At 43.9% G+C, this 12,026-nt stretch overlaps 1 protein-coding gene across 5 annotated transcripts in view; it reads left to right on the forward strand.

Moving 5' to 3' along the window:
• The first annotated feature begins 1,547 nt into the window (after nt 1-1,547).
• TIMD4 (T cell immunoglobulin and mucin domain containing 4) overlaps nt 1,548-12,026 on the forward strand; it is a 43,167-nt gene continuing 32,688 nt past the window's right edge. For 2 of the 5 annotated variants that reach the window (XM_057747744.1, XM_057747765.1), the window contains exons 1-5: nt 1,548-1,619; nt 5,961-6,299; nt 8,504-8,767; nt 10,156-10,239; nt 11,303-11,401. In XM_057747744.1, coding sequence (XP_057603727.1) covers nt 1,562-1,619; nt 5,961-6,299; nt 8,504-8,767; nt 10,156-10,239; nt 11,303-11,401 — 844 coding nt within the window. In that variant the 5' untranslated portion in view covers nt 1,548-1,561. The remainder of the gene's footprint in view (nt 1,620-5,960; nt 6,300-8,503; nt 8,768-10,155; nt 10,240-11,302; nt 11,402-12,026) is intronic. The other 3 variants (XM_057747755.1, XM_057747774.1, XM_057747783.1) reach the window with 2 other exon arrangements.

Here is a 12,026-nt window from a genome sequence, read left to right on the forward strand (position 1 = left end):
ACTCATACACTGGTGATTTACTGAAGGGGGACTGGGTGATATTGCTGGGGGGGGGGGGCACCCAGATATCAGTATCTTTGAGTGCTGTATTTGGGCCTTTCAATTTTTTCAGAGATTACATCCCCTTGTTCCTGGGAACAGGGTGGGAGAAGAAATCCACGGTTTAGTCAGCATTCAGTGGAAAGACTTCCTTTGAATCCCTCTCTTTTCATCCCTTTTCCCTGTTTTCTGGCTTCTCTGTGTCTAGATTCTCACCCAATATTTGTATTTTCACTATTCTTCAGTGTGAGAAATTTGAAGGTTTAAGACTCATTTGGCTGGTTACAGTCAAATGAGATTTAAAAAAAAAATCTAGAACATTGTGCATCCTTAAATTCCTTCTCTGGGGCTAGGTAGGAGCTGGCCACTGGTATGCATGGTCTCATGGGGCATTGCCCTAAGGGCCACAGATCAAAGGAGGGTGTAGTGATTAAGATCAGGGGCTTTGGGATCAGAAAGTCTTGGTTGAGTTCTGTTGCTACAACATTTTTGCTGTGAATGATATTTACTTTGCTCCCATAAGCTTCCTCATCTGTTAAAGGGAAAAAATGATATTTCTATTTCTTAGGGTTGTGAGAAGTAAATAATACAGCTATATCATGTAGCAGAGTGCCTGGCATATAATTAAGCATTCAGTAACTAATGATGAAGAGATAAATCTGTTTTAGGAAACACCTCTGGTTGGTGAGCACTGACTTGATTCCTCCTCTGACTGATTCTGTGGTTCTGGATATATTGTTGAATCCATAGAGTCCAGAGGGCCATAAATATCCTCTAGTCCAAGCCCTGAAATCAGGTTCATGAACTGTCTTGTGTGCTCTTCCCCGTCAGGTGGTGTCACTAACAAGTGGTGGAACTGGGCCCAGACCTTGGGCTTCTTTGTTACCTGAGCCTGTCTGGTAACTACCACCACATGCTTCCTCTAGTGAACCTCTTCTTTCCCTGCCCAATTAACTCTGATGGTGTTTTTGTCTTATGTGATGGTTGATGGCAGCCCTGCTTTTATTTCTCTAGTATCCGCACAAGGGGGCCAAGGGATCTGAGTGAGGGTGAACCCACATCGGGAGCAGAGCCAGATTCCCATCTAACTTCCCTTTGGCTCTCATGAGGACTCTGTGTGTAAACCAAGCCAGAGGGAAGAGTTAACTGCATTTAATTGTAAGCTGCATAGTAGCCGGAAGGACCATGGCTGATGCACAGTTTACGAGTGCACATACACACAAGCAGAGATGCTCGTGTACGTGTAGGAAACCCTCCCATATGAGTGGACAAAGGGTACATGGACGCCCACACCGTCACTCCACATGTCTGCACACACACTAATGGCCAGGAGAAACGTGCTCAGCACATTTTATCATACATCCCAGATTGAGGAGGCCATTCAGGAGGGGGAAAGGGAAGATTATAAGGCAAAAAGAGAAATGAAACCTACAGGTCCCGCCCTGTCAGCATTAATTGGAGTATAAGAAATGGAATTTGGACAGACAGATAGACAGACTCCTGGGGCCTGCCAACAGCCACAATGTCCAAAGGGCCTCTGATTCTCTGGCTGGTGATTGAGCTCGGGCAGCTTTCTCTGAGTAAGTGCTCTCAGTCCTTCCATCCTGGAGTCCCTGGAGCCTTGGCTCCCTGTGATGGATTTCCATGGCTGATCTGTAAAGCGGAAGCCCATTTCACTGCTGCATCCACTCAGTTTCTCTTCTTTGGAGGGTCTTTCCCTTTTTTTGTGACACAGAGTTTATCCTGAGACTGGTTTGGGAGTTTTAGGGTGGGGGTTTTTATGTTCATACCAGAAATGGTAATTTAAGAGGAGTCACAGATATAAGGGGTCCGATAACATGGGGAAAAGAAATGTCCTCTCTACTACTAGCACAGTTAGAACCAGGGGAATTTGTTCTGCTAAGAGCCCTTATTATAATCCTTATTTTTCTGTTTATTTTTAGGAGATTTTGTTTGCTTTTTGGTTTGTTTTATTTTTCTAGGTGTCAGACATCAAGGTGAGGTTTACCTTTTCTGCACATTGTTTCCAGGTTTTGAATGATACAGATGTACACACTCAGTGTGGACAAGAATAGACCTCCACATCCTGCTGCTATAGAGTGGGATGCTCTGGGCTGAGCTGAAGTCACATCTTGGTCATTAACTTTTGACACTGTCGACTATGGACTTTCCTTGGAAAAAATGAGGGACCTGGATAAGACTCGTTTTAATAATCCATGATTCTAGGACTAGACAACATCTAATGTCCCCTGCAGTTTTTTTTTATATTAACTTTTTAAAAATTTTAATTTTATTGGAGTATATTTGATTTACAATGTTAGTTTCAAGTGTACAGCAAAGTGATTCAGTTATACATATACACTCATTCTTTTTTAGATTCTTTTCTCATGTAGGTTATCACAGAATACTGAGTAGAGTTCCCTGTGCTATACAGTAGGTGCTTGTTTCCCCTGCAGTTTTAACAGTTCATAGTTTCTGCATATGAATCTTTCAAATGTGCTTCATGAGAAAACACCTATATTGCCAGAAAAACAAGCATTTGTCACACTGTTCTTTGTGCCTTTCTTTCCTCACTAACTCCATGCATCCTCAGGTCTCCACTTAAGTCAGGCTTTTCCTGACCCATAGCCTCCAAACTGGTTTAAGTGTTTCTGCTATGAGTTCCTGTCCTCCCTGGAGTCCCCCCATTAGAGAACTCGTCACCCTGTAGTAATTGCTCATTTAACTGCCTCTCTCCCCAGATACCTGTGGGAGTTAATGCAATGAAATAAGTTCCTGTCACTTTCTTTATCATTGTTTTTGCCTTGTCTTTATCTTGTTCTGGGGACTGGAGGTGTGGAGCGTTTGATGATGCTGAAAGTTGCTATGGCCACCTTTCCAGCTCCCAGCTGGACACTGATTGAGTGGGCTTCTCCATCCCTAATTGAAGAAGGCAGCACCTGGTGGGTGATCTGTTTGTTTCTCATTTGTGCCTTTTCTAAAATGACCATTTCAGAAGACAGTGACTGCTCAGACTCATCAAGGATCAGAGCTGAATGTGCTCTTAAAAGATGCCAGATGAAACCCTTCACTCTGTAGATGATAAAATGAGCCCCAGGTTGGGGAAAGGCCTTGCTTAAGGTCACCAGCTAGAGAAGGAACCAAGCTGGCACCAGCACCTGGGTTGCACCCACCATCCTGGGTAATTCCCCAAGAGAGAACTGATTCAATACCAGTGATTCCTTTGCTGCAGATAAATTTGCAGCTGGAAGGCACAGTTTCTTATCCTGTTTCTAAATTCGGAAATGCTCGGTTATTTGTGCTGATAGTTTGTTAATTTCTTGTGGCATTTAATACTCCCTCTCATGTGACCTTGAGAAGTTTTTCTAAGGCGAGCAGGGTCTCTCCCCTTTGCCTTATGAGGATAATGAGGTCAGAATTAGTGGGACTTTCCTCCAAGAACACAAAAGCAGTAACTGGCAGAATGAGGTTTTCAATGTAACCTAATGGGTGTTCTTCTGCCACACCTGCTTTCTTTTGTTTAACACTAATTTTTAATCAGCTGAGTAATACAGAAACACCCTTGGTGAAACAATTAAAATGTTACAGAGCTAGAATCCCTTTGACTTCTACCCTCAACCCCAGTCCTTTTCCTCTGATCGCAGAGGTGCTGACACAGTGAGTTGGCTGTATGTCCTATCAGTCACTTTTCTCTGCATTTATTTTCATATCTCTGTGCCCACAAAAACCTGCAAACTGTTGGTTTTTAAAATGGTTTTGTATTTTAGGTGTTGTTTTGAAATTTCCCCTTTTCATATATTAATAAGGCTTGGAGTTTTCACGCCAATGGATATAACTGTAATTCTATTAACCTTGTACACGTGGTCCCATGGAAGGGCTGTGCCATAGGGTAGCCACTCCCCACATACACACTGTTCACTCCATTCACACACATATGACACTGCAGGAAACATTTGCAAATAGGCTTCCTTGTGCACGTGTGCTTTTCTAGAGCAGATAACAAACCATGAAATTGCTCAGGCTTAGCTAGTTCACGTGCATATTGAGTATTAACTGAAACTGCCAATTTTCCCCAGAGTGTGCCTATACCAACTCATACCCCTTTCACTCCAGTTTACCCCAGGAGGCTAAGTCATTTCCTAGGTGCCTGTCTGGCCAACACTTCATATTATCAACATTCTAAATTTTTGCCAGTCTAATAGGTGAAATTTACTGGTCACTCATATTTCCTTCTCTATGAATTGCCTGTTTTGCCCTTTGCCAGTTTTTCTATCAAGGCTTTCCTTATCGAGTAGTAGGATGCCTCCTTCTATACTATGACACTTGGGAGAATAAACTGTTGGATCTCCAGTAGAAATAATTCTGTCAAACATTTTCTTGTTAATTTACCAAATATTGATAGGAACAAGCTCAGCCTTTAGAAGTCATTGGCTTCCGCTGCATGTGTGCGGCATTGCTGTCACAGCTGCGAGTGATGGCAATTATTATTTTCCCGGGCTTCATGGGGGCAGAATGCGCGTCCACAGCATTTGCGATGTGTGAGACAGCTCCCATGTGGCTAAGTAAAGGATGGTCTGAATTTGAATGACCCTTCGTCATGAGAGCAAACTCTGCAGAACCCAGCCAGCACATGGTTTGGCTTAGAACCTGGGCCACTATGAGGGCTCGTGCTCCCCTTCTTCCAGAGAAGGACAGCTGGAAGCTGCTGACACCTGGGTCAGGGAGGAGCCCGGTGCTGCTGGCCAGGCCTTACACAAGGCAGGCAGTGGGGCTGACAGAGCTAGTGAACGGAGAGTGGTAAGGAGGGTGACTTGAAGAGAACGATGAGCAGAGGTCTAGGTGCCCAGGAAGGAGCAGCACGTGGTCCTGATGCTCTGGGGCTACAGCCTGCCTGGTCTCCCGTGATAGTGTGGTTTCATTGAGAACAATCACTGATGCTCAATTACGTCAGAGGGCTTAACATTTGCAGCAGTGAAGAAGGTTCACAGATTCTCAGAGATGGAGGTTATCTTAGAAGAGGCGGTCTGGTGGTTCTCAAACAGAGTGAGTGATCAGTTATGACATGAGAATAAGCTGGAGACCTTGGTTATGCACATTTCCATGGGCCTTGGCCTCAGAGATTCTGACTCAGGGTTGAGCAAGAAGGTAGATATTTGAGCAAGCTCCTCAGGCCACGCTGATGAGCAGCTGAAGCTGGGAAACACAGATACTTCATTTAAAAATGGTGCTATGTTCCATTTCATATAGCTAACATGGTCAACCTATCTCCAGCACACTTATGTCACAGTTGGCATTCTAAAGAATTCCTGGGATTCCTTTCCAGTTCTAACATTAAAAAAAAAATGCACAAACTCCACCTAAATTCATTCTCTAACAGCAAACCAATGGTCCATAGTAATTAATTTCTATCTCCAGTACTAAAAGCAGACAAGGACAATGGGATAAAGTTCAGTGGCCTATCTCCCTGCCATACACACTCTGGGATGCAAGGCGCAGGGAGGCCCATTTGAGGCATTTGAGTCAGTAGGACCTGACGACTGCCTATTGAGATACACCAGGTAGAGGGCTATTTTGGACCCGTTTATATGAGTTAGTGGAATTGGATTAAAGGGTCAGAATTTTCCATTGGAGAATTTATTGTTTTATTGAATGGTACTCAAGGTCAGGGGCTTTTTAATCAACAAATCTGCTGTGGAGATGCATTCAGAGGCTCAGGTGGTCAGCTGTTTCCACTTGAGGGATGAAAGGGTGTGGAGACAGGAGCTCAGCAGCAGCAAAGGGCCGGCCAGAATTTGGGCTAAAGAAACATATACACTACGACCCTCTTCATCTTCCTGGAAGCATCTATCTGCACAATCCTTGTGGAGCATCTTTGAGAGATTTCATACCTCATGAGCTAATTTTCTCACCTTTCCTCACAGCTCCAGCTGCATCCGAGATTGTTGTGAGAGCATTTTTGGGTGAGACGGTGACTTTGCCCTGTACACACTCATCCTGGTATAACAGAAACAGCATGTGCTGGGGCAGAGGCCAGTGTCCAAACTCCAAATGCAATGACGAGCTTCTCTACACTGATGGGATGAAGACGGTCTCAAGGAAGTCTCCAAAATACCAACTTCGGGGGAGTATCCAGAGAGGGGAGGTCTCCTTGACCATCTTCAACACCAACGAAGGTGACGGTGGTGTGTACTGCTGCCGCATAGAGGTGCCTGGCTGGTTCAACGATGTGAAGAAGAACATCCGCCTGGAGCTGAGGAGAGGTGAGCCCGCAGGGGCTGTGTCTGTGGATGGAGAGGTTGAGCGTTCATGGCTCGTGGAGTCCGTGGGTGGTGGTGGAGAGGCTGAAGCTGCCTAAGCAATGAGTGGGCAGATTAAATCTGAGACGTGTTTATGACCAGAGGAGCCACAGTCTGGAGCAAATGCCCATGGGAGCCAGAAAACCACCCAAATGAGTGAGGGGGTGGAGGGTGGGGGAAGGGCAAGGGAACCAGTGAAATTCGGGGTCAGTCTGGACAGGGCAGCTGCTTCTTGTGTAGGGAATTGCAGAAATGTGGCCCAGTGCTTTCAGATCTCCCAGTTTTTATGTGAACTGTACTGATTTTTTGCATGTTGGCAAAGATTTCAAAATTTAAAAAAATATCCAGTGGACGAAATAAAAGGTGCTGTTCATGGATCAGCTCCAGCCCACAAGCCAATCGTGGCCAACTTCCGGCCGAGGCGAAAGGGGAGGGGATTTGGAGGCAGTCGTAGCAGTTTTGGGGTGATCTTTCCTTCTTTCACACTCGGTTGCTTTGATGAGATTTGAAACTTGGTGGAACTCCTAAGTAGTTGAGCTGCATGGGGTGCAGCCTGTGGTTGAATTGTGTGAACAATAGTCCCCGTTCCTGCTGGTCTGGAACGGAGCCTCTCAAAGTCAGCTGTGTGTTCAGCCTGCACCGAGGACGAAGGGCCCTTGGGCTCTGTTCCTCACTGGACTGGCATCTCAGAAGGCAGTGTCTGGCTAGCCATATGTGTAATGAGCTTCTCAGGTGACTCTCGTGTGCTCTAAAATTTGAGGACAACTGATGCAGATGTTTCTAATTAGAGAATTTTCAGAAGCATATATGAAAGTATATTTTTAATATAAGTATATATATTTAGTATATTTTTCTCTTGAAGCAACTTTGTGAGATAGAAGGTATTATTCAGATTTGTTGTAGTTAAATGATGCCAGTGCAAGTCTTCACTTTTCAATCCTGATATGACCAGATATTATTTTATGAAATGCTGGTTGACATCAATACTCTATGAGCTCATTTCTAAGTTCACTTGAAATAATGATGTCTTTATGGTTCTTTAGAGTTAATGGAAGTGTGACATATATACGAGATGGTGGTATCTGGAGAGTAACTGTTGCTAATGATACCAAATTCAGATGTTTCGGGGGTGAGTGCTGTTGACATGAACCAATCTTTAATATGTGGAAGAGGCTGCATGTTCACCCTATTTTACAGTCTTTGGACTTGCTTTTTTTAGATTTTAATTTTTATCGTGGAAAGAACACCTAGCACGATTTCTACCCTCTTCACGTATTTTCAAGTATACAATACACTATTGTTAACTGTGGGTACAATGTGTGCAGTAAATTTCTAGAGCTTATTCATCTTGCTTGACTGAAATGTTATGTTTGGGCTCACTTTTGATGCAATCCTTCATTTACTCATTCATGCCATGTTTTGGGAACACCTACTATGTACCGCACACTGTGGTTGGTATTTTATTTGTAGCAGAAAACAATTACCAGGTTTTCCCTAGTGGAGCTTATAGTGTACTAGAAGAAGCAGACATTACATAATAACCAAGAAATAAATATGTAGTTAGGAAATACAGGAAATGCTATGATGGTCAAGTATGAGTGTGCAAAAAACACTGTTGTTGTAGAATGCAGATGACCTCCTTGCAGAAGTGTCCTTTTAGCTGAGACATGAGGGTTAAAGAGGAGTCAGTCTAAAGAAGAGAGAGACTAGGAAGCAGTAGGTACAAAGCTCCTCCCAAAATGGAAGGTCACTGATATGGTGGAAGAACTGAAGAAAGGCCAGTGGGCTGGGGAAAAGTGAGAAGAACAGAGTGGAGGCCCAAGATGGGAAAGAAAGAGCAGATCAGGTCGGGCCCTGTGGGTGAGGTTGGGTGTTGGGTCTCCTCTTAGGGGCAAGAAGAAACTAGTAAAAAAGTTTTAAGTAGGGGACTGACATAATTAGATTTGTCATTTTCAAAGATTGTTCTGGCCAGTGTGCGAAGAACAGGTTCGAAAAGCCAAGACTAGAGCTAAGAAACCCAGTTTTCATGGGCATTTTAATGGTCCAGACTCATGGACCAGGTGAGGCAGCAGAAACGCAGAGAGATGGATGGATGCCAGCTATATCTGTAGTGTTTCTCTCTGCCTGCATCTCCACTTGGCCCCAGATGTATCTTCTATTGGTTGCAGCCCCTACAACCATGCGCTCCACAACCACCCGTCGCCCAACCACCACCATCACCACTGCTGGGACGACAAGCACAGCTGTGCTTCCAGCTACAGTCGTGACTACACCCAACCTTGCAACCACATCACCACTTCAGATGGGCACCACTGCTGAGCTCACAACCACGGCAGCCACATTCGCTCTGACAACATGGAGCTCCCTTCCTGAGGAAGACACGATACTTCTGACCCTTGAGCCTTCCACGGAAGAGCCCATCCTCACTGCAGGTTCCTGGTTTAACTGGCCATTCTCTCCCTTCTGTTGGTCAGATATAACTTGGATTCCTTGGAAGAGGATTCCCCTACTGCATGGGGCAGCCACACCTTGCTCTTAGGTCTACGTGTGTGTGTGTCTATGTATGAGTTTGCCAGGGCTGTCATGACAAATACCACAGACCGGGTGACTTAAACAACAAAAGTTTACTTTCTCAGAATTCTGGAGGCTAGACGTCTGAGATCCAGGTGTCAACAGGGTTGGTTTCTTCCAAGGCCTTTCTCCTTGACGTCTAGATGGCTGTCTTCTCCCTGTGTCCTCACATGGTCTTCCTCCTTTGTGTGTCTGTGTTCTAATCTCCACTTTTTGTAAGAACACCAGTCATATTCGATGAGGGTCCATCCACAAAACATCATTTTTACCTTAATTGCCTCTGTAAAGATGCTGTCTCCTAATGCAGTCACATTCTGAACTATGGGGGTGAGGGCTGCAACATACATTTTTGTGGCTGGGGGTGGGGCGGGGGTGGGAGGGGGCCACACAATTCATCCCATAACTCTGTGTGTGTGTGTGTGTGTGTGTGTGTGTGTGTGTGTGTAGTTTCATTAAATTGTTCCTTTTCGGTTTTTTTATGATTTCCTTTTTTGTTGATATTTTTTTCCTGTGTGCTTTAGAGGAGTCAGGATTTTTGGTTCTCCAGTTGACCTCCCAGGAGTCTTGGAGACACTTAGGAAAGAACCAGGAAATGTCACCCTGGGTCAGACACTAGTTGCATCCTGCCAGGGCTTAAGTCTCGACTTAGGCATTAGAGATTGGTTGAGGAAAACCTCAGATGCCTTGAAATATCCCTTGATGGTGAACTAGTTCTACCTTTCCCTCTTTCTCTCTCTCTTTCTTTCTTTCTCTCTCTGTCTGTCTTCCTCCCTCCCTTCCTCCTGAGTCCTTCTGGATCCAAATCTTGGAACTCTCACTGAGTTACTAGCGCCATTAATTATGGGGCCTTATCAAAGCTCCCCCCATGTTACAACTTCTGATTCTGAGGTAAGAATATTAGAAAAGAATTGTGAAATTGAAGACTTAGGCATTTCAGCCTGAATAAGGCCTAGATTAATTTAAACAACTTTATAATATTGAATTGGCTAATTCCATTATATTCTAAGGTCCATGAACCCTAAGCCAATTTTCATACAAATGTTTTTCCTTTGGTCTTTAAAATAATCATCTTAGAAAATAATATTTGCAGTTTTTCCCCTAGATTCTAAAAAATACTTACAATCCTTGAAGAAAACCTGAAATATACATAGAAAATTACAAAGACAACCATAAAAATAGACCTAAATCCTACCACTCAGCACAAACACCTATGTTTAACTGCTTTTTATCAAACATTTTTCTCTTCCAGAATCAGAAACTGTCCTTCTCCCTAGGACCTCTCAGAGTGGCACCGAGGCAACTTCTGGAGACACTGCCTTGTTCACATCCAAAGGTATGTGGACAGTTCTTTTCCTTTCTTCACCCCTTAGATTGAGGGGCAGAAATGAGTAGTGTGTCACTGAGTCAGATGACTAGAGATGACTGTGAGGTCCTGTGTGCTGTGAAGCCCACCTGGGACAAATGGGTGCCAAGACTGCATTTGTGGCTCATTCCTCCCTATGGATTTGAGAGAAGGAGCGACCCATTGACCTTGACCTTGATTCATTTGTGCAGCTCTCCAGGGTAGCACATGTCTAGAATATCTGCCTCTGCACTCTAGGCTGGGTGGTGCTCAGCTGTCTCATTCCAATTCCAAGCATATCTCCTTCCATATTGAAACCCTGGGAGGTGTACTCACTTGACTCCTTGGCTCTTTATAGTGGAAGGACTATTCTTTCATTCATTTGTCCTTTCAACCATCCAGCCAGATTGTTTAGATATTTACTAGGGCCCAGGGGCAGAGAACACACTGAAAATAATTCACAGCCTTGGAGGTACTAGAGGGGACTGCCTGGGCTTGGTTATCAGTTGTACTACTTTTCCCTGGGGGGATTCTCTGGCCTCCATTATGTGACTTCATGCATATAAAAATTTAGATGAGTGCTTGTCACCTTAGTAAGCATGCCAAAGGTAGCTGTTACCTCAGTGGAGCTTATAATCAAGCAGAGGAAAACAGACATCTATGAGGTAAATAAATCAATGCGTGTGATGTAGAATATAGGGGGGCAGTAAAATAGAGTGGTTCATGTGTGTGTTCTGGCGTCACACTGCCTGGGTATAAATCGTGCCTCTTCTCTGCTGTGTGACTTTGGGAAAGTTACTTAATCTCTCTGGTCCTTCCTCACTGTTCAAATGGCAATAATAAAACACCTACCCTGTGTGTCTTTCTGAGGGTTAAATGCGAGAATGCCTGTAGATCACTCATAACAGCATCTGGCATGTGCTAAATGCTCAGTAAACATTAGCTCTTTTTTTTTTTTGACAGAAGTCAGTTTAGGGGGACAGTGGGCCCCCCCAAATAGCAAGACAGGCATATAACTAAGTTTGTTTTCTCCTTTTCTTTGTATTTTTTCCAGCGTCTAAAGGTTGGGTTCTCCAGTCAACGTCCCAGGCATCGGTATGGGAAGCGAGTGACTTGGTGACCTCTCAGCCAAGAGGTAGGGGGGCTGTGTCCGGTGAGTGGTTTGCCTTTGGCCATGGGAACAATCTGTCATCTTCCTGCTTGTCTTGGGATTCTGCTTTTTTGGTTGCACGGTGGTCACATCCTACATCCTCCCACAAGCTGGGATGAAAGTGAAACTTGCTAAAGCATCAGTGTTGGCTCCTTCCCTTCTCTGCTTCATTTCTGAAACCCCTCTGTTGGGATCTGAAGCTAGGAATGCTAGTAGGAAAATCACCCATTCATCTTTCAAAATGATAACAATTTATTTTAAATTATGCAAGTCATACTGTAGTGTATTTTTGTTAGGGATACATTTTTAAAAAGTAGAAATAAAGTTCTCTTTGACTCACTGTCTTTAATCTCATCCCTCCCCTGAGTTAATCACTGACATTAGTTGAAGATGATCATTCTTCAGATCTTTTTCATTCCCTTATGTGTGGGTACAGATATAGAAATATACAGTTTTATTTTTTGTGTGGATTTTTTAAAAATGCTATCATACTGTGTGCAGCCTCCTGCATTTTCATTCACTTAACATTATACATTGGACCACTTTCTCTTTTGGTCCATGTAGATCTCCATCACTATATTAAATTGCTGTATAGTATTTTATACTATGGGTACTTATAGTATCCATT

Source organism: Hippopotamus amphibius, chromosome 1, assembly GCF_030028045.1.
Source record: "Hippopotamus amphibius kiboko isolate mHipAmp2 chromosome 1, mHipAmp2.hap2, whole genome shotgun sequence".
NCBI lineage: Eukaryota > Metazoa > Chordata > Mammalia > Artiodactyla > Hippopotamidae > Hippopotamus > Hippopotamus amphibius.